Source organism: Durio zibethinus, chromosome 1 (assembly GCF_047325235.1).
Source record: "Durio zibethinus cultivar Kanyao isolate XHJ-2024 chromosome 1, ASM4732523v1, whole genome shotgun sequence".
NCBI lineage: Eukaryota > Viridiplantae > Streptophyta > Magnoliopsida > Malvales > Malvaceae > Durio > Durio zibethinus.
Genome location: NC_143162.1, coordinates 37,483,520 through 37,505,147, shown reverse-complemented (window position 1 = coordinate 37,505,147; position 21,628 = coordinate 37,483,520). Strand labels below are relative to the sequence as shown.

At 33.9% G+C, this 21,628-nt stretch overlaps 2 protein-coding genes across 4 annotated transcripts; one reads left to right on the top strand and one right to left on the bottom strand.

Moving 5' to 3' along the window:
* Window positions 1-3,552: 3,552 nt before the first annotated feature.
* Window positions 3,553-12,699, bottom strand: LOC111312801 (5'-3' exoribonuclease 3-like). Of its 3 annotated transcripts, XM_022913420.2 has the most exons (23): window positions 12,260-12,699; window positions 12,049-12,151; window positions 11,861-11,937; window positions 11,302-11,493; window positions 11,073-11,192; window positions 10,872-10,934; window positions 10,486-10,632; window positions 10,234-10,398; window positions 10,023-10,100; window positions 9,845-9,931; window positions 9,010-9,276; window positions 8,699-8,794; window positions 8,200-8,295; window positions 8,040-8,110; window positions 7,441-7,569; window positions 7,279-7,355; window positions 7,147-7,187; window positions 6,958-7,032; window positions 6,667-6,824; window positions 5,651-5,755; window positions 5,472-5,547; window positions 4,794-4,906; window positions 3,553-4,669 (listed from the first exon to the last, which is right to left on the bottom strand). In XM_022913420.2, the coding sequence occupies exons 1-23, from the start codon at window positions 12,461-12,463 to the stop codon at window positions 3,865-3,867; spliced, it is 3,345 nt and encodes a 1,114-aa protein (XP_022769155.2). In that variant the 5' UTR covers window positions 12,464-12,699; the 3' UTR covers window positions 3,553-3,864. The 3 variants fall into 3 exon arrangements, with proteins under 3 accessions (XP_022769155.2, XP_022769156.2, XP_089625198.1); XM_022913421.2 differs by lacking the exon at window positions 6,958-7,032; XM_089769072.1 differs by lacking the exons at window positions 6,958-7,032; window positions 11,861-11,937.
* Window positions 12,700-15,834: 3,135 nt separating this feature from the next.
* LOC111312800 (ATP sulfurylase 2-like) lies at window positions 15,835-19,403 on the top strand. The gene is made up of 5 exons (XM_022913419.2): window positions 15,835-16,613; window positions 16,952-17,357; window positions 17,486-17,746; window positions 18,171-18,257; window positions 18,938-19,403. The coding sequence occupies exons 1-5, from the start codon at window positions 16,060-16,062 to the stop codon at window positions 19,073-19,075; spliced, it is 1,446 nt and encodes a 481-aa protein (XP_022769154.2). The 5' UTR covers window positions 15,835-16,059; the 3' UTR covers window positions 19,076-19,403.
* Window positions 19,404-21,628: the final 2,225 nt, after the last annotated feature.

The window sequence follows — 21,628 nt, the reverse complement described above, 5'->3', positions numbered from 1 at the left end:
TCTTTGCCAACTACTATTACCCGTTAGCCAGGATCGTAGAACTAGTTCTGGTGTCGATGATCCCATTTTTCAAGGATGTAAAAACGTAGCCATCACAAAATCATTCTTTAAACATAAATCATTTTCTCATTTCATTCATAAGCATGATCCATCATTTATATAGAGAAACACAAAATAATCATATGCTTGATCCTATTTTCTTACATAAAAAATAATGAAATAAAATATTCATTCATTTAGAAAATATACATATATACATATATTTAAAAACAAGCAAAGTGTGTGAAATTCCACTTACCTCTATTCGATTTCACCACTTAATTTTTTTTTTTCAAAATAATTAATGGCCTATCCAAGATCATTTCAACATATCAGAATTTAATCAATCTTTTTTTAGACCATTTATACAAAAATCAACTAAGTTACACAAAGGGTTAACTTAACTAATTAATACTAGCAGCCTGACCTCTTTTTATTAAAACAATCATATCTCAATATATCCAAATCAGAATTATGATCTCTTTAATGCGTTAGAAACTAGACTTAATAAGCTTTCTAACCATATATGGCACACCTCGTAATTCCTTGTAGATTAATTATAACAATTTTTGAAATTCACGTCATATATTGCTGCCAAACAGCTTGTATACCTTCTAATAAAAACTATATATTTATTCACAGTAAACTCCAAATTCAATTCCGCTTATTTCATTAGAAAGTAGACTCAATAAGCTTTCCAAACATATATGACTTAATCTGTAAATCCTTGTATACAAATTAAGAAGAATTTCATAATTCAACCTTGATATTGTTGTCTTACAGCCTGCATATTCTTAAGTTAAAATTAGATAACTCTTCATAAAAAACTCGGATTTGATTTTCGTTTATTTAATTAGAAACTAGATTCAACATGCTTTCCAATGATATATAATAATCACAGCAATAATCTATCTATTAATGCAAAATTCTATTTTAATTCATTATTATAAATCACAACATCTCATCTAAAAATAGAATTTCTCCTTCAATCTTTAAAAATTCAAATCCTTACTTTCAGCCTTCAAACTCCATTCAATAATCATCAATAAATCTTAAGAACATGAAATAAACAAAGCTCTATAATTTATCCAAATAGATCATCAAGATTAATGAAGGATTTCTTGATTTTTTCTTGGTTTTGCTCTCAAAACTTCAACTCCAAATAATAGCAATTAACTTGATATTTCTTTTTAAATAAAAAAAGAGCATGTACTTACTTTTAAGGGATTAATTTGATTGTAGCCTCTGATTGTGAATCTACAACTTGATTTTTCATATTCTCTAACCCTAAGGAAGATGAGGAAGAAGAACTCTATTTCCTTTCTGTTTCACTATAATTAAGTTTTCTTTCATCTAATACTTCAACCCTTTTTCTTTTACTAAATAATATCTTAATAAACTAATAGGCTTTAGTATTAGTCTAACCCAATTATTATTTGGGCTGGGGTATTACAACTAATGACTTCATTTGCCAGTAATAATCTTTGAGGTTTTTGCTGTTTAATTAATTAATCAATTTCCGTCAAAACCCAGGTAATAATTAAATTAAGATGCCTTGTAAGCATTACACTTGCTTTGTTAAATACTCCTAGTCTAGCACTGTCGTTCATGTAGACTTTGCTCCATATTTTGAAAGCATTTCTCTGTCCTAAAATCATTTTTTTTATTATTAAAAATAATTATATAAACCAATTGAATTATATCTTAATTTTAAAAAAATAAATTTTTTTTTATAATAGTAGGTAATCTCGTTTAGACTTAAAAAGATAGTTAATTGCTTGTGTTTTAAGCTGATAATTAAAGTTATATATAATTAATATATGTCTGGCTTCGCTAGAATCTTATAGATGCATACTTTTCGTGATTTAGTTCTAACTCATGAGATTTATTAATTAGACTGAGATACTAAAAATATAATTTTTAATTGGCTTCTTTCTGGCTTTCCTACAACACAACATATCTGTGCTAAAAAGCAAAGATCATTGTGGAAATGAAACAAATTACTACTGGTTTGAATGTTTCAAACTGTGTTTGGACCAGAAAAATCTTAGAGGATTTTGGATAAATTTGCATTGGATTTTGTTAAATTTAATTTAGATTTCCTTAAGATAGCTTTCATACCTATAGCAGTAGAATGAGAAATATTTTAAGACTAGGGTTAGCAGAAGTGAAATCATTTAAATAAAAGTAATGTCCCAGCAACTGTCTACAAAATTATATACTTCCAAAAATCTATTCTAATTATTAGGAATATTAAAGAAAGAAACAATTTTGGGGTTTGGGTTACTATTCCTTTATCAAATGAAAATAATAAATCAAAAAATTTATGTTGAAACCTTTCACAAATTTAGTTGGGGGAGAATCTTTCTTTCATGCATAAAAAATGCAAAAATATATACAGATCGTGAAGAATTAAGGGCGGTGACGTGTGGTATTGTCGCAATCCGATGATCCAAATGAGACTGGACTCTACTTTAGTTTTTGGACAGTTGCTTGAGAAATGGACAACCTAACTACTTTTGTTCACACGTGTAACATATAAACCAACGAAAGGAAAGCCCATGCCATGTGAACCAACATCTTTAGCCAAAAGCCAATTGGTTGGGTTCCATTCTGGAACATTCCAAGAACTTGGCCCTTGGGTGAATCACATCGAACCCGAGACCAGAGTCGCAACCGCACACTCAAAATTTTTTTTCTTTTTTATTTGAATTATCTTGTTTTCTTTTTATTATTTTAGAAAAAGAAAAGAAAAAAGTATTACAACTATCGGGGTTAATAATTATTATTCATATTATTATATTGGAAACTTTTTTTTTATTACCTGAAAAGTAGCATAAACTCAACACCCGACCATTCTAAGCTGTGACTGCACTGCACACGTGCAGCTTATTGGATTCTTTCTATTTATCATTTTCATTTAAGATTTGGCCACGCTTTCTGCATGAATGGTTCTCTTCCAGTTCCTTTTTATTTTTTTTTTTTGCCCTTTTAAGGGCCCAATAGCCAGATTTCTTTTGCGAAAAGCAAAAAATTTTAGAAGTAGGCCCAAGAACACTCACAAGTCTATATAAAGTTGTTCCCTATATTACTATACATATATATATATATATATCATCATTTATTGCAATGCTACATCCATTCATCAAGCAAAAGAAAAATTAAAATAAAATCTTGTTTTCAAATGTATAGCATCATTATCTATATCTTTTACAAATTTCTTAGAGAATAAAGATAGTAACTCGTGGAAAGAGAAGTTAAAATTTTGAAAATATTGAAAAGAAGAGAACTCAACAACCAAAAAACAGACATTTCTTTTAACTAGATGCCCTTCTTTTTAAATGAAATATCTGCTTTTTTTTTTTAAATTATCATCATATATTTACATTTATATTTATATTTAAGAGCCAGAAGAAAGACAATGCAGTGATATATTTCTTGTCCTACAATGCTGGGGCTGCTCCTAAATTTGTACATTTATTGTCAATAGCGCTTGTGTTGAACAATCCAATCTAAAAAGAACAAAAAATGGATGTATAGAAAGAAATGATAAAATTTTTCCAACTTTGGGCCACGTTCTCCATTCTTCTTACAACCTAGTCCCAGGAAACAACAAAGGCCCCATTTTACAAACTAACGCAGCAGCCCAAAATCTTGGGCAAGAATTATAAAAAAAAACGAAAAACAAAAAGCCTTAATTAAATAATGCTTGAAAACGGAAATAGGCATCTTTTACCTTTTCCTAGAAAGGAATCCTAGGCCACTCGAACAAACTATCATACAACAATTCAAACATCAAGACCTAATAGTTGTTAGAGGAATCTTTCAGTGGTTATTCTCAACTGGTACTGGTGGCCTCTTATGACCCTTTCTGTCTAACGTAGAAAATGGGTTTCCTCTCAATTGTTGATTGCCTTTTTTCTGTCGGTTGCTTCCGTGTTGTTGATTGCCCCCGTGTGGCCGGCTCCCTCTTTGCTGATTATCTCCCCTCTGATGATGCAATTTGCTACCTCTTCGTCGCTGATGGTCATGCCCTCTGTGAAGACCCTGTTTAACTCCACTTTGTTGACGTACAACATACCCTCCAGAAACATTCTGGTTGGCATGCGGAGCCATTCTACCACCCCACTGCTGAAAACTGTCATTTAAACTTGTTTGATACTGTGTTCCATACCTTGGTTTGTCATTGTAACTACCCGGATGAGAAGGACAAGGACCAGCTTCATTTGACATTTGCGTCATAAGCCTGGGAATGTGCCTTGATGCACCATTCTGATAATGTCTAGGAGGGTAGTGCAGGTTATTGGCAGCTACTTGGTTTTTTATTGGGAAATGATAATAACCATGGGCATTGGGAGGATGCAGAGGAGGATTCTGAGATGAGGCGCAACCTGCACTAGAATTATCTTCGCTAGGAGGAACCATTCTAGGCTGTCCCTGGTTATGAAACCCATAATTTACATTGGAATTGACAGGTGGGATGTAGGGAGCAGTGGCATATGATGGTGGTGGAGCTTGCATATTATTACTGAACCCATTAGTATCTATCTTCAACCGTAAGCTATTAGCAATAAGTCTGTGTGATGCCTCCCCAAGCTTACGGCCAGAAACAGATCCAGGAGGGTTATGCCTGTAATGAAAAGCAAAACATATTTCAAACAGTTAGATGTTTTCTCTCACTAAATGACATGCAGTATGGCAAGAAAAATGGAAATTTCAGAAACAAAAATATATACAATCTTTTGAACATTGACCTTTCCATCAGATGAAGACCATGTGCAGACATCCTTCCATTTTCCCAAGGTCTCCTCCCAGAATCTTCATGCCATAACCCAGGTTCAGGTTTTAAATCACCGAATTGCACCTTCTGTGAACCACAATGTTGAAAAATATCAATAAAAATAATATGACTAAATCAACCATGATAAGCACTTCAAGTAAGCTTGCTCATACAAAAAATCATCGTAACTTCTTTTTCCTACTTTTTGGTGTGTTTTTGCGGATAGAAAAAGTCTAACATTGTTTTATACTAAAATTTGCTTCTTGCTTGAGTTTTTGAGGATTTTGCACACAAGCATGTGTAGACAATTTTCCAGAATGGGCTCCAATAATGCCATCCAGAAGTTATTGAGTTTGCCAAGCAAGAAATTTTATGAGGAATATGTTTAAGCAAGCAGAGTTCAACAAAACTCAGCTGTTTCAATTGGTTAGATCTCATATTTACAAATTCAGAAAATTCGCTGTTGGTACAATATTTGGTCAGCTACCACATCCAGATTACTTCAACATTTCAATCAATAGCTAAGTTAATTTGACCAGAACAGGCAAAAGTAGATCATATTACAGTTGATATAGCAATACTTAAAGAAATTAAAATTAAAATTAAAAAAACTACATCTACCATTAAGCAGAGAACTACAACTGCTACATACCTTAGGAGGGAATTTAACTCCAGCTGGAGGACGAGTGATATGTTTATGAGTTTTTGGAAGTCTATATATACAACATCTGGAAAGCAGGCATCCAAAAATACATTAATGTATCTTTATTCAATAACCAGTCCCATGCATATGATCAATAAATTAGTAGATCATTGATAATTGAAACTTACATGACTTCATTGGCCAATATATCTTCCATGTCCTTGATTGGAGACCTGAATATAGGAGGGTGAGTATCTCCAGCACAAGGGGATATGTAACCATTCATCCCATCACTGCATGCAGACCGAAATAAATCAGAAACAAAGTGTGACAAATCTTAAATTCACTGTTAGCAAGCAAAGTAGTCAACACAGCTTGAACAAAGTGGGACATATTTTAAAATTCACTGTTAGCAAGCAAAGTAGTTAAGACAGCTTGAATTCTAAATTATTTCACAAGACCAGCATTCAAAACAAGTTTGCTGAACTATGTCATCAATATCAATGTCTCAACACAAAATGACACACAAACATATCCATACCTGTCCGCATTTATTTCTATAGACAGCAAGAGCAGTGTACCAACAATTAAGATTTAAAGGAATATTACTAGTTCTAGGGTATGAAGCACAAGTAGCCCAACAATACCAACATGGTGAATGAGCTATTAGCTTCTATCATGACTAACAAAAAAAAATACATATCAGTATCAACTTTCCCTTCTGCAAACTAGCAATTTGAATCATGTGATAAAAAGAATGCAATGAAACTGAGACAGAGCATCAACACATACCAACAATTCAGAATTAATACAGCTTTAAAACACATTAGGCAAAATGAGAAAGCATCAAAATCTCCATAATTGACAATGAAAAGTAAGAACCAAAATATCCTGCACAAGCTGTATTTATATCTCCATACTGACAGGAAGCCATCAATATAAGATATTTTATAATTCCAATTGATGGAAATGATTAAACCATAAAAATTTTCCCACAATAAAAATGGCACAGATCTCCCATTAAATCCTAGCAGCATTGCAGTGTTTTAAAAGAAGAATAAAATTAGAATAATAGAATTCAACAGACTTCCTTGATTTCAACAACAGTCTGAATAGTACTTGGAACAAATCACCAAACAAAAGGGGGAGGGGGCACAATCATAGCAAAATGAATGTACAATGATTAAAGCTTTCCAACACAAACCTCAAATCAAGTTTGACTTCCTCCTTGACTTCAATCCGTTGCCTTCCTGTCAATTGTTTACGACAATTGTCAAGTGAATATATTTGTTCCGAGAGATGGTGTGATGATGCCACAAAAAGCATGTCACACATTGTACTGTTTCTCCGTGCTTCTTCGTCCTGCATAAGATGGTAGCATTTAAAAGACACAGCTAAAACAAATTTCTGAAAGAACATATAGATTCTTAACAAAAGGAGAAAGGAGAAAGAGTAGAAGGCATGCATGAAAGACGACTTGATTATAGGGCCATACCGTTAAAGTATGTTCTATTTTTGCAACCTCTGCAATAAGGCGCTCTTCATCAATGAAGGGCAATTTTGCAATACCCTTCAGAGAGCAACAGCGAATTGATCAAATTTCCACTTCAGTAAACCAAAGACTATTTAAATAAACCACTTGGCATATGAAACTAAACCAAATGAGACTAAAGGATAAACTGACCTGCCATGAATACCGCTTCCCATTAATATCAACGTCAAAATCTGATAGAAAGAGCGAGTTCAAATTTCAGATCTTATTAAGAAATTAAGAAGAAATACATAAGATGCCTATTTGTTTAGCAAAATTGCATACCAGTTGGATAAAAATCAATAATTGGTGAATTTGGATCAGTCATCAATTTACTATATTGTTCGGGAAGTGCATGGGAACTGCAAAGGAAATATATTCAATATCCTAAAGGCTCAGAAACTTGCAAGGTGAACAAAGTGAACCATGTAACAGTAGTTACAGTACCTTGAAGCAGGAAAAACCCCCAATAACTGATTGAATGGTTTGAAGGGCGAGCCCAGCTCAAACTTAATATCTAGCTGACCAAGATCCTTTAGATCAGATGCAAAGGGTGCATAATGATAAGGATAAAACCTGAAACAACAAAATTCAGTGGCAGGAGAGTGACAAATCAAAGAATGATGTCTATTAAAGTAGAAAGATGAGATCCCAATCAACAAAATTCTCACTAAAATAAAGCGCACTGAGGCTGAAAAAAAATTCAACTCTATAGATCCCAAAATGAATAAGATGACTGATTCTCCGCACAAAATTATAATATCCACTAAGAATGATTCAAAAATAGACCACAACATGATAGATATAAACGAGAGAAAGCATCACTCTATCACTAAATGCCCAACAAGACCAATAAAAACTTATAAAATACCATCACTGACCCTAGGCAAGGGGGGGGGGGCAAGGACAAGCAAATACAGAGGAATCCAATCCGACAGCAAGTATCCATCAAACAATTAAGAAGGGAAAATAAACACAAAAAAAGCCTGGTCAAACTTCCCTTTACAACCAGTGCTAGAAAAAGAATAAATGTAAAAGAAACTCACCACCTCCAAGAACAAACCCCTTCATAATAATAGTGCATGACCCAACATAGACCTTCCGTGAACTTCAAGACCTACATAAAAGAAGCTCCAGCATATAAGATCATCACAGAAATAATTCAAAAACATTGTATGCCACATACTCAAAAAAATTCAAACTCACAACATCTTTTCGTATTGCTTCCATTTCTTCGGGAGTTTGTGCCAAAAACTTTTCTTGATAATACCTTTCTTTCCATCCTGGCTCTCCCAGTTTAATCTAACACGAGCAAACCACCAATAAAGCAGCTAAGATACTCAAGACATAGACTAAAACAGCAACCAAATTCCAAGTAGAAAAGACAGAGAAACAACAGAGATTTTTATATTAAGGCTGCATGCAGCATGTCACATCCAAGCATGCCCGTCTCAACTGCCAAAAACTTAAAAGTATGAAACTATATCAAGCACCATTAAATTTTACATAAAATAACAAATCAATATGAATTATTTTCCACTTGGTAGAGATACGATGAGGGCGGCAGCATAAACTTTGAAAATAGAAAAAACAAACAATTTCAAGCTGAGTTTCAAATCTAACTACTGTCTATACCCAAATATTAGCCGAAACAGGATAAAAAAAATGATAAATTGCTTATGAATAGATAACATCATATTCAAACCTTGTCTTCCTCATGATTTTTGTAATTAAAAACATCAGCTTTGTCACGGATCAACTCCTTAAGTTTTGCTTTCAATTCTTCTTTGTTCTCCTGTACCTAATGCCAATGTGAAGATAAGCAGCACGGTAAGTGCCATTATTTTGACATACCACAGTCCAGCAAAAACACATAGAACGATAGTTAATACTCTCTTAACTCCTCGCCAGCAAGGCTCATACCAAATCATAGGTTAGCTCATGGAATATGAGTCCTAAAGAATGGCTGAAGTCAGAATTACATTAAAGTGCCTCTCCTGAAGGAGGAAAACATACATCTGTTTCAATACTATTCTCCGCTTCCACAATAGCAGCACCAATAGTGTCCCCTGAAGATAAACGCTGCACTTTGCATGGCCGATCAGAGAACCCATTACCGTTAGACTCCATTGTTTTCAGAAATGGTGCAGGTGAAGGGCCTGAGGCAAGACGGGAACCATGAAATCTATCCACTGGAACCAGAGAATCTGGTTGAACTTGAGGCTCCGCATCATCTCCTCTTATAGTTTGGGCCTTTTCACGCTTGATTCTTTCTGCTTGGCGCTGTATGATACCATCATAGAACAAATTAATACTGAATTTTTTTTAATGGCTCATAGGATGAGTAAATAAGTAGAGTTCATATCTAATACATTCATTCCAAGAATGGTCAAGTCAGACAGTTCATTTAAGGTGCATGCGTATACACTCAGAGACACATTGAAGGGTCAATGGCCTACACTCTAGTCTTAAAACATTAAGACTGCTAAGTGACAAAAGAACAGAGTATCGCTGCAACCATAACTCAAAATTTATTCAATTACACAATAGGTAATCTTGCCAATGAAGAATAACAGAAAAGTGCCATTTCAGGATCACAATAGTTTACAAGAGTTGGGTAATAATCTTATATCTTGCATGAGCACTGAAAGAGGGCTGAACACGTAATACCACATGCAATGATAAATAACCAAAAGAGACCAACAAACCAAAAGGAAAGACCCCAACCATTTTTTTAATGGAAAATGAAACGCAATTATGAGCAAGTTTTCCTGAATAATTTGAATCATTAACAAAACCTAAACGTAAACGAAAATTAAAGAGAATTATATTGATCCTGAACTCAACAAACCCGATGCATTCGTGCTCTTTTCCAGAATATTTTATCTTCATAGGATCCCACAGCCTGGATAAAATGCTCTACCCTGCTCAAATTTGGCTGAAATAGAAATCAAACAGTCAAAAGCATTAGTGTACCAGATAAAATTTGATGATTGGAATAATACATAGCCGACAAATTTAAAAGTCACCTTGCTACCATTGGTCAAATAACCACCCAATGATCTAAATTCCTTCTTGTATACTGCCATTAACAAGTTAATTGCACCCTGTAAATTAACAAATGTAAAAGAGAAAGCTTCCTATTAAATCCTCAGTTTCATATATAAAACTAGAGTTTCCATTCACAAAAATCACTATAATAAGCCAACAGTAAAATGATTACTTCAACTATATACAAACCTCACGAATCTCTAGTGTAGGCATATGAGGTAAGAAATCATTGCCAACAAAGAAGCACATGAATATAAAATCATCCACAATGCGCTCCAAGTCAATTTCAAAAGGAGGATTGCGGATTTTCATCTCATATTCCAGATACTCCCTAAGTGTCCATATGTTCAGAAACTGCAAATATGAAGCAAATAACAAGTTGTAGTTCATCGAAATATTTTATTATAAATATTTCAAATGTAAATTCAATAGAAAAATTACTTGGTACGGCTTTCTGGGAAGAGCTTTTCCATCATCTTTCTCATCAAATTCTCCAGCCTTCCGCTTTTCCTTTCCTTTACAATTTGCCGCTACATGGCCCATTTGACCACATAGGAAGCATTTATCTTGTCCAGGGGTGAAGACAATCTGAAAGTATTCAATAAAACCTGTTACTATACGGCCAAGAGGGAACAGTATAATATAATAATAAAACATTCTTCAAAAAAGTAATTTAACTTGTAATATCCACTTATTCCTATAAATGAGTTATCAACCTCAGATAGAAGTTACAAAATGCAAGAAAACCAGATCTTCAGAAAACATTTCATGCAATTTATAATGATTCTCGAAGTAGAAGATATCTGCAAGTTGAAAGAAATACAAACCTCTCGGAGGATTGAAAAGTGAACTTCATGAGTGGCCAAGGCCAACATAATTAAATCAGCATCCTGTCAAGTGTCAACAATAAGCAGAGTGCATGATTTTAGTCCAGCCAAGTTGGGCAAAGAAAATAAACAGAACAAATACATAAAATTTAAATAGAAAAATTGAAATCTAAAATGGAAATAATGAAGGGAGAAATATACCAAACCATACAGGCAATGGTGTGTGTTTGGATCAAAACCAGGAAGGTTCCTTTGGAGCCGTATGTACGAGATAATTTTATGTTCTCCTTCACCAGGAACATTTGCATCAGATAGAATAACCTTTAAAAAGATGAAAGTATGAGAGAAGGCCAAAACTCCCCACCATGTCAAAAGAAATCAAACACACAACAGAAAGTAAATAAACAAGGAACCATAACATTAATACTACCTTAATATTTTTCCATCCAGGGTCATAATTTAATCTCAGGTGGATATAGTACTGCAAAGCAATTGACAGAACAGCCATAAATGGAGTGCCTGGTGTAATAACATTCGAATCAAAAAGTTGTGATTCCTCTTTGGGAGGAAGCTTTCTGCCCTCCCTCTCAAACTGCTCACGAAGCCGTGCTTCTTCAGCTGCCTACAAAGGAAAGTTAAAATGAATAAAAATCTTACCATTGGCTTCTTTTGTTGTGACAATTTCTTTCGTTAAGTGTGGGAGAATTCTTATTTTGGTCCTTCATCATGGTTTGACTATGTTTTACAATGGCTGTCCTATCGCAACCTCCTCCTTTATCTGGGCTTGGGACCAGCAGTGTGATAATGTATAGCCAACCAGTACGGTATATAAGGCTTAGTGTGTTGTTGTAATTAAAGTGTGGGAGAATATAAAATACTTACCAACAAATTCTCGATAATCTAACTTTTAATCTATTATGCAAATTAGCTTAGGAAATAACATAAAAAAAAAAAAAAAAAACTACCCTAGCAATGATAAGATAGCATACCGCCTCTGCAGCATCTTTCGCTGCTCTAAAACGCCTAGATCGCTGTTGATTCATTTTAGCCCGAGGGGCAACGCCATCTACCAAAATTTTCCAGATAAAAAGTTGGTCTCACCAAATAAACAAAAATACACTTTATCTGCATCTCAAAAATATCAGAAGTCTTTCAACCTAACATAAGCACTACTCACCAACAGCCATATATAAAAGCTTTCGAGGACGGACCATAACAAACAATCTATCAATGTAATCAAACACGCACTTAAATACTTCATCAAAAGTTGTTGGCGAAGGCTGCATGAGAAGAAATGAAATTCAGCAAATTACATTCATTCCAACAATTTCAACGAAATATAATATTGAAAAATAAGATGAAACTTTTTAACGTGTTGAGAGGGTTACTCTGTCTTCGGGGTGGAAACAAGGATGAATGATCCCGTTCATATCGAGATAAAGATTATCGAATTCGAGTCTATTGGGGTTAGGTTTACTCGTATCCACCGGAATCGAGACGCCGTCTATCTCCACCGGTTCTTCCTCGATAACGTCCACCACAATCAGCGGATACTTCTCCGCTAACCATCTGTAGAACGCCGGCACTCCCATTAACAATCGCTCTCAATTCCAATCTCTCAAGGATCTCTAAATAAAACGAACACCGATGACGAAACCCTAACCTCAAATCGAAAAAAAGGCGAAAGAAGGAAAAATATCGGGTAGCTCCGAGTATTGTTTATAACTGCTGCTTTTTTGTGAATCTGTTTGGCACAACGTCGAATTAGGGCACGGAGGATAAGTGATGGGACAATAATGCCCCCATGAGATTTGGCCAAAACGGGGATAAATAGGACGGCGTGTTTGTGCCATTATATATGGGAAAATCGGTTTATAGGTTTTTTTTTTTTTTAATATACCCCTCGCTCTGGGGATAAAGTGATAGGACAATAATGCCCCAATGAGATTTGGCCAAAAAGGGTATAAAGAAGCGGGAGGGCGGGGGTGTTTGTGCCTTTATACATGTGAAACTCGGTTTAGAGTTTATATTTTTTGGAATAAACTTGTCGGTCGGCGGTGACTGTGAAGGTGGCTGTTAGAAAATTGCATGACAGACCAAAATATCTAAAGGGAAGGTAAATATATGGATTTTGACGTGGGGCCGTTCTGCCTGTTTCTATTAATCAAACGTACCGCAGCTTGCTGTGATCGTGGCTCAACGACTGTGATTTTAATTAGCCAACTCAATTATGAATTTCAAAAGGAAGTACGATTTTTATTATTAATAAAAAATAAAAATTATTTTATATATTGCAAAATCTTATACTATTCACATTAAATAAATAATTTCCAAAGGTAATAATCAGTAAAAAAAAAACCTAAGTTTGAATTTCTTTTATTATTATAAAGAATTTAAAACTTGTAATGTTGTTATAAACTATTGAAAAAAAAAAATGCATTTTGTATTACAACATACCTTTTCTCTTTGAATTATCAAAATTTTATAATAATAAAAATAAAATATACCACATAATCTAAGTGTTAGAGTATGTAGGGGCGTTTGGTTAAAATTAATTCTTAAAGTTTTTTTTTATTTAATGGTAGATATTTTATTTTTATATTTGATTTAAAGTAATTCAATTATGAGAGAAAGTAACAAAATTTTAATAGTACTTAAAATCCTATAATTAAAAATTCACATTGTGATATTTTATGATTTTGAAGAAAAAAATTATGTTATTTTTAAATTTGATCAAAATAAAAAATTATGAAATAATCGTTACAATTTTAAAAAATATGTTTATAAGTGACTATAACTTAGTTGTATATTTTTTATGCTAAAATTTTTGTTTATTGCAATTAATGACATTTGGTATTAAATAATCATTAAACAATTAACAAATATTTTATTTTTCACTGCAATCCATCATTTAAAGCATTTTTTGTTCAAAAATATTTTAAATAATTCTCTCAAAATTTTTAAATGACATTATTTAAGGAGTTTTTTGAAATAATCTCCTAATATTTTTTAAGATGATTATTTAAGTCGTTTTTTGTCTATAAATACCTTAAATAATTCATTTTTTATTTTTTAAAGAACATTATTTAAAGTATTTTTGTTGACAAAAAGCCTTAACTAATATCTCAACAAATTTTAAATGCATTATTTAATGTATTTTTTTTCAAAAACATTTTAAATAATCCTCTAATATTTTTAACATATATTATTTAAAGCTTTTTTTATCAAAAAATACCTTAAATAATTTTCACGTTTTTGTAAATAAGACTATTTAAGGTATTTATAGACTAAAAATGCTTTAAATAATATCATACAAAATTTTAAATGACGTTATTTAAAATATTATAAATTATTTAAGATTTTTTTTATTGAGAAATACCTCAAATAATCTTTAATATTTTTTTATTTATGATATTTTATAAATAAAAATATCATACAAATATTTATTTTATTTTGCTGCTAAATGCATAATTTGTCATTTGAATATTTATTATTAATAAAAACTAATGAAAAGTTAACATCATATATATAAAAAAGATTATGATAATTATTTACTAATTAATATATATATATTTAGTGAATTTGAACATTAAATGTCTTGAAAAAAAAAAAAACTTAGGTACCACATTCTTTCAAATATTACATTTTTCACCAAAATTTATGATTTTGTGAATCAAACACTCCTGTAATGTATTATATAAATGATCATTTTATGTTGATCGTGCATTTGTTTTTCTTTAATTTGAAAGTATAGATATAGGCTTTATTTTAAAAACAAATGTGAGACACTAAACCTATATATTTAGTGTTGTTCTACGTTGGACGGAAATATCTTCCCACCACACTAACAAATGCTACTTTTAAAATTATTATTATTATTATTTAGATTTGAAAATTAAAATCCTAAGCACGAATTAAGTGAAAAAAGTTCCCACCACACTAACAAATGCTACTTTTAAAATTATTATTATTATTATTATTATATTATTATTATTTAGATTTGAAAATTAAAATCCTAAGCACGAATTAAGTGAAAAAAGTGAATACTAGTAGTATATGAAGCAATGGAAGAATATAGGACCTTAGTTGAAGTTGTCAATGGGTTGAGCTTTAGCAATCCAGGTATCTTAAAAACCAATAATCAAAAACGGCAAGCCACCTTAATTATCTTTGGTCGAATTTAATTAAGTCTTGTTGGTGTAGACATATTATATATTGATAAAAATTTAATTACTTTTCATTGAAAAATCAATCTTTGACTGTCATAATTTGTTTTTTATAATGCACTTAATGGTATTCTCAAATTGCATTTTAATATAATATATTTAAAATATATTTGATACATAAAATTATAATAAGATAAAATAATATTATAAATATAATTAAATTAAATAATATTATCTTATATTATGTTTAATATGTATAAAGATTAAGATAAGATAATTTATTTATTTATCAAAATTATTTTTTAAATTTTATATAATTTAAATTATTAATGTAAATTTTAAGTATATAATAAAATATCTAAATTCAATTTTATAAATTTAAAATAAAAATTTTCACTTTAAAAAAATTATTAATATTTTTTACAATTTTAACTTTTTTGTCAAATATAAATAAAATATTATAAAAATAATTATCATTCTATTTTGTCATATTTATTATTTTAAGCACCAAAATAACTATGCATGCGGACTCGGGCCTATATGTGCAGTGAAGGTGACTAAACTGGCACGCGGTTGACCACTAAAGCAAACAAAGAATAAATCAAGATACAAATACAAAACTGCGGAACATTTCAAGGCTTCCCGTTCATGGAGTCGACAATTCTTGGGTCAGGATTGGGTTACGAGTTACTTTCAACCTTTTCATGTTAGCGTTAAGCTTTGGCCCATAAAATTTTTACTCCTCAATCACCCAACTCAATACAATAGCCATTGGTTTGTTCTGGTCCCCCCAACGCAACTGTGCCACCCACCAACTTCCGTCCACAAACACAAAAGCGAGTGCAGGAAGCAAACGTGTGGATCTCTTTTCCAGGCCGAACTCTTTCTACCACCACCAACACCAAAGATGTTCGCCAATTTTAAAGCCTCAGGCTCAGCTTTTATGCCCCAGTTTTCCCGGATCTCGCTGTACTTCTCTAACAACTTATTCATCAAACCAACTATCGCAATTCCCTACGATCATGTCTCTAACACTTAAAGTACACTTCACTTCCACCACTTACCTTAATTTTAGAAGCAAACACAGTGCCTTAACCAGTTATAACACCCAAATCCGACCAAAACCCATTTGCCATTTTAATCCTTTAACATCAACTTCTTTCAAACCCAAAAAAATGCATGCTCCGGTTCAGTCTTCTTGGACTTCAGTGATCAAGAGCTCGTTGATCGAGCCAGATGGTGGGGTCCTGGTCCATCTGGTTGTGCCAGAGAGTGAAAGGGGAGTGAAGACGGTTGAGGCTGAGTCAATGCCGAAGGTGAGGTTAACCAAGATCGATGTGGAGTGGGTGCATGTAATTAGTGAAGGATGGGCTAGTCCTTTGAAAGGGTTTATGAGGGAAGACGAGTATTTGCAAAGCTTACATTTTAAGACTTTGAGAATGAAAGATGGTTCTACTGTCAACATGCCACTTCCTATTGTTTTGGCGATTGATGATGAGACAAAGGGGGGAATTGGGTCTTCTTCCGATGTTGGGTTGGTTGGGCCTGATGGAGACTTGATCGCCATTCTCAGGAGGTTCATAGTTTTTTAAACCCTTTTACATGGACTTTTTAGTACATACATGTGACAATTGAGATTGTATATTTAGATAATCTAATTGTTAGTATTTTTTTTCTGGTCAGTATTGGAAGTTCTAGTAATATATAAGCTTGCTTTAGAATTCCGGCTTGTTTGGTTTAATTTATTCTGTTAGATAAACATTCAAGGAGTCTTGTTGATTTATGTGCTTAATTGCTTGGTTGGTGATCTAATTGTCATTTGCATCGTGCAAGATAAAATTGTACTAGCAAGTTTTCAAACCAGTTAATCTACCGTTCTTGAAAATTTTAAATGTTTCGGAACTTCGATTGCAGCATTCAAATATACAAGCATAACAAAGAAGAAAGAATAGCTAGAACATGGGGAACGACTGCACCAGGATTGCCATATGTTGAGGAAGTCATCACTCCAGCTGGAAACTGGCTTATTGGCGGTGATCTGGAAGTTTTGAAACCTATCAAGTATAATGATGGGCTTGATCACTACAGACTTTCCCCCAAGCAACTCAGAAAAGAATTTGATAGGCGCAAGGCTGATGCTGTTTTTGCTTTTCAGTTAAGGAACCCTGTGCATAATGGACATGCGCTATTGATGAATGATACTCGGAGACGACTTTTAGAAATGGGTTTCAAGAATCCAATCCTTTTGCTTCATCCTTTAGGTGGATTCACCAAAGCTGACGATGTGCCCTTGGATGTTCGGATGGAACAACACAGCAAGGTTTTTTCCATCATCCCTTCTGTGTAACCACTACTAATTTTATCCAGGGATAATTGCTATAATGACAAGATATGTGCACACTCTTTAATAAAATTCTTTGTTCTTCATGCCACTGAATTTTGGTTCAGGTCCTAGAAGATGGAGTCCTTGACCCTGACACTACCATTGTGGCCATATTTCCGTCACCTATGCATTATGCAGGTCCAACAGAGGTACAGTGGCATGCCAAGGCAAGGATAAATGCTGGGGCTAATTTCTATATTGTAGGTCGTGATCCTGCTGGCATGGGTCACCCAACAGAGAAAAGGGATTTGTATGATCCTGAACATGGGAAAAAAGTGCTAAGCATGGCTCCTGGCTTGGAAAAGCTTAACATTTTGCCATTTAGGGTATGTTATATATGCTGGTTAAACCTTAATTGTAGGTACTATATGCATTTATCATATAAAAAACTCTACCAAGCATTATTGATTGATGAATATCTCAAATTGTTTATATGGGTTAGGCCGTCCTTTTGCTAAATCTTCCATGTATGAGTTACTACTCCCCTTAGCAAGAGTATTATCACATGGTGACTCAAATTTTTTCAGTATATACTATCTGGTCCTTTCTAGAAACTTCAAACTTAATCAATTGTAACAGATGCCAATAAGTAGTCCCTTAATCTCAATAAATACTGATCCAGAAATAAAAGTCACTCACCGATTCAAGAGAAACCTTTACCACTCAACCAGGACAACATTGTGCTAAAATTGTGGCTTACATTGATTTTCTGTTCCTTTTGCACTCATTTCCCTCAATTATGGTCTCCAGGTGGCAGCTTATGACACAGTGGCAAAGAAGATGGCATTTTTTGATCCTTCACGTGCCAAAGATTTCCTCTTCATATCTGGAACCAAGGTAAAGTGTTGGATTCTCTAGATTTCAGTAGTGTTTCAGGCTACATCATTATAACAACTGGAAGTCTATTGCAGAATTACATATTCAACTAAATTTGATGCTTGTTGTTGAGCCTATTAGTATTGGTTCTCACTTGGTGCGCAATCTACCTTCATGTTAGTATTGAGAATCTGCAGTGGCAGGTTACTCAGGAAGCAGGGTCTACTCAGAAACTTAAGGGATTTGACTTTTTCTTCATTAATTTGTATTAGGTTATTTAAGAATATCATGAACTGGTTTGGGACAATTCATTACATTTTAGTTGAAAAAAATAAATTAGTGAAGAAATTTATGATGAAGAGGATCTATGATATAGTGCATGGCATGTGATGGTAGTTTCAAAAGAGTAAGTGCACTCTATAATCTGGCTGCACAGACGGAGAGTTCAGATTATTCAGTGCTTATAAACCTTAGTTTCATCCTGGGAATATGTTCCAGTATTTATAATAATTCTACCCCTGGATGTTGAAGGCTGCTAGCAAAGCTTCCTTTAACATTATCTTTTTTTTTTTCAGTAAGCATCAATTTTGTCCTTGGAGGTTTCCATATGACTGTTTGAGATGTTGTTGAACTTACTTTCATTAGCATCTTCAAATTGTATGTAATTATGAAGCTTCTGACTCTGATATGTATTGCTGCAGATGCGAACCTATGCAAGAACTGGCGAGAACCCTCCTGATGGTTTTATGTGCCCTGGAGGATGGGAAGTCCTTGTCAAATATTACAAGAGTTTGCAAGCGGAGGAGGCAACACAACAACCTGCTGTTCTACCTTCTTAGATGCATAATTTAATAATAGATTTTGCAGCAAGTTATTATAGCTAATGAGGAAAGAGTGTCCTAGTTGAGCACCATTCAGCCTAATTTCAGCAGCTCCAGTAATGAATTCAACATCTCCAAGTCTACTTTATGCCTTTTGTTCAATTCCTGGTGATTGGCTTTCAGTTTTAAGCGGATTATATTCAGTAGTGGGATAAAGTATTTATTGAATTTGTTTATGATTCATTATTTTAGGGGAAGTGATAGTCAACAGGGGTCCCAACCTCTGAGGACTTGGACTGGTTTGAAATCTGAATGTGTCAATGTGCTAATTCTTTTCTCTACTCAAGTTTGACTGTCACCTTTTGATTGCACACATTGTTTTAAAACTGCTGTAACACTCTAGGTATTGTCGCATTAATGCCCGAATGCTGAATTTTTCAAGCTGTGAGGTAGGGGTAAAGGGGAGGGATTCGTTGAAAATTGCAAGGTTTTTCCATGTATCTTTTTGAACAGAGCACGCAACTCAGTCTGAAGCCTCTTTTCAAGCTCCCTACAATTCATTAATAATTCTTTCAAACAGCTACTTCTACAATAAACATGTCAATGTGTTTGAATGTTGCGAGGGTGGAGAATGGAAAGCGCAAATGCAACAAAATCTAAAAACTAAGTCACCCTAATATCCCAAAAACAAAGTTACTTTCACGAATGCAGTATCTTTAGGTCAAATCCTCAAGTTCTATCTTCTGCATGACATAAAATCCTCTTTCGTATCTTGTCAGTAGTGAATCATTTACATCAATGAGTTTTGATGATGGGGGCCTACTCATCTTGGGCTCGCCAATCGCAACAATAGCTCCAAACCGAACTAATGTTTGGCCCACAACAAAAGGCTGTAAGGTGGCGAGCCTAATGTCCTGCTCTGACTAATCCAATTAATTAAGGATGGAAAGTTCAGAGGTAGGATTCATATTTCATAAACCTTACACACTTAACTCTTTAAGGATTACATGGATCCATGTCTAGCTTTTTCTTCTTTCCTACTGTAGCCAACATCCAGTACAGAGTACAGCATTTCATCAAAACGACAGTTGAAATGTTAAAATCGTTCCAAGAATTTTCAAATGGCAAGTTGCTACGTGTTTATTATAAAATTTGGATTGTCACAATTTTCTGCTAGCAAAAATGTCTGACTTCCAGGTCTCCCCATGGCGCGAAGGCTACTCGAAATTCCTCGAAACTTCAAGGGTGCAAGGTTAGGACGTCCTCTCTCCTCTGACCCCATACACAACAAATTATCCACCCAGCTGGCTTGGACCCCTTCTCATAGGACTATTGCTCCCTGAAATAGGATGCAAAACACCAACAGATCATCATAATATAGCTGTGTCGTAAACCATCATTGGGAACACGACATTTATTGTGTCCTTCATCTTACCAGTGTCATTACATGTGCTTCCATCTCTGTTTAACGTACATCCGTAAGTCTTGGCTTTCCGGATTCAAGGGCTTAGGTGTAAAATTGGACCATATTCCCGTTTACATTTAATTTTTAGATTGGGTTTTCATAAAGTTTATGCTTTCATTTCCTTGGTTATGTCTGGTTTTGATAAATTGTCACATTTGAAATTCCATGAATATATTTGGTCGAGCTGGCTACGCTTCTAAGGGGCACATTCTCCTCTCCCTACCAATTTTTGGTTAATTCCTAAATTAGAATAGGGCATTGGATAGGCTATTTGCCTCTGGTTTGTTTAAGTATTCCTTTATATTTATAGATTGTGAAGTCGGTGTCTAGCTTTTTCTTGGCGTTTAACATGTTTATTGCTGTCTATACTCTATATATGTTTCTCTTAAAGGACCGATCGCTTTCCATGCAATTTGCTTCCCTTTAAGATCTGTCCCCATCTTTGATTGCCTGAAACACATTCTAAATATGGCTATCAATGCATAATTTGCAGGTAATGGTCACCTCTAACCAATAGCCTATGCACGTTAACTAGGCTTACTTCATCTCTTTGTCGAACCATTAGTCTAACAATTCTTGCACCATAAGATGATTACAAGAGTTAAGCTAATGAAGCGGTTAGCTAGATGAAATGGGACTCTGATCTATGCACCTTACCGTTGTGTCTTGGAAAGAAGTTTTGGGGGGGTAAAGGTAACATGGCCTTCATGTGCGACCCTTTTAGCACGAGGCCAATTTCCTCTACCGTATAATATTTGGCTTAGCTCTCAATGCCTATATATGCAATAGTCACGGCCATTCGGCTTTCGATGATTATATTGGACCCACCTCCGTATTTGTAACTGTTTTCAAGTTTTCACCCTCCATTCAATGAACAAAGTGATTTCAATCACAGAACATGGTGTCGCTTCCTTTGAAAATTCCGACCCCTTTGGTGCATGAGTTCAGCCATTTGTTCAAGCCTTCAATCCAACCATATAGTACTAAACTGAAGCATTGCCTGGGTGGAAAGACTGGCTTTGGTTCTTTCTGGACCTTAGAACATGGGCGGTGAGAGAAGAAACAAGTGGCTCTCATTGAATTTGAAATTTATTTCTGATTATGAC

What these genes read in the sequence shown, in the direction of transcription:
- LOC111312800 (XM_022913419.2), top strand. Translation starts at nt 16,060, where the DNA reads ATGTCTCTAACACTTAAAGTACACTTCACTTCCACCACTTACCTTAAT. An exon ending in TTGATCGCCATTCTCAGGAG is followed by an intron (nt 16,614 to 16,951) that starts GTTCATAGTTTT and finishes CTTCGATTGCAG; the next exon opens with CATTCAAATATACAAGCATA. An exon ending in GGATGGAACAACACAGCAAG is followed by an intron (nt 17,358 to 17,485) that starts GTTTTTTCCATC and finishes ATTTTGGTTCAG; the next exon opens with GTCCTAGAAGATGGAGTCCT.
- LOC111312801 (XM_022913420.2), bottom strand. Translation starts at nt 12,463, where the DNA reads ATGGGAGTGCCGGCGTTCTACAGATGGTTAGCGGAGAAGTATCCGCTG. An exon ending in AAGCAATACGAAAAGATGTT is followed by an intron (nt 8,111 to 8,199) that starts GTGAGTTTGAAT and finishes TCTTTTATGTAG; the next exon opens with GTCTTGAAGTTCACGGAAGG. An exon ending in TATTGATTTTTATCCAACTG is followed by an intron (nt 7,188 to 7,278) that starts GTATGCAATTTT and finishes TCTTTCTATCAG; the next exon opens with ATTTTGACGTTGATATTAAT.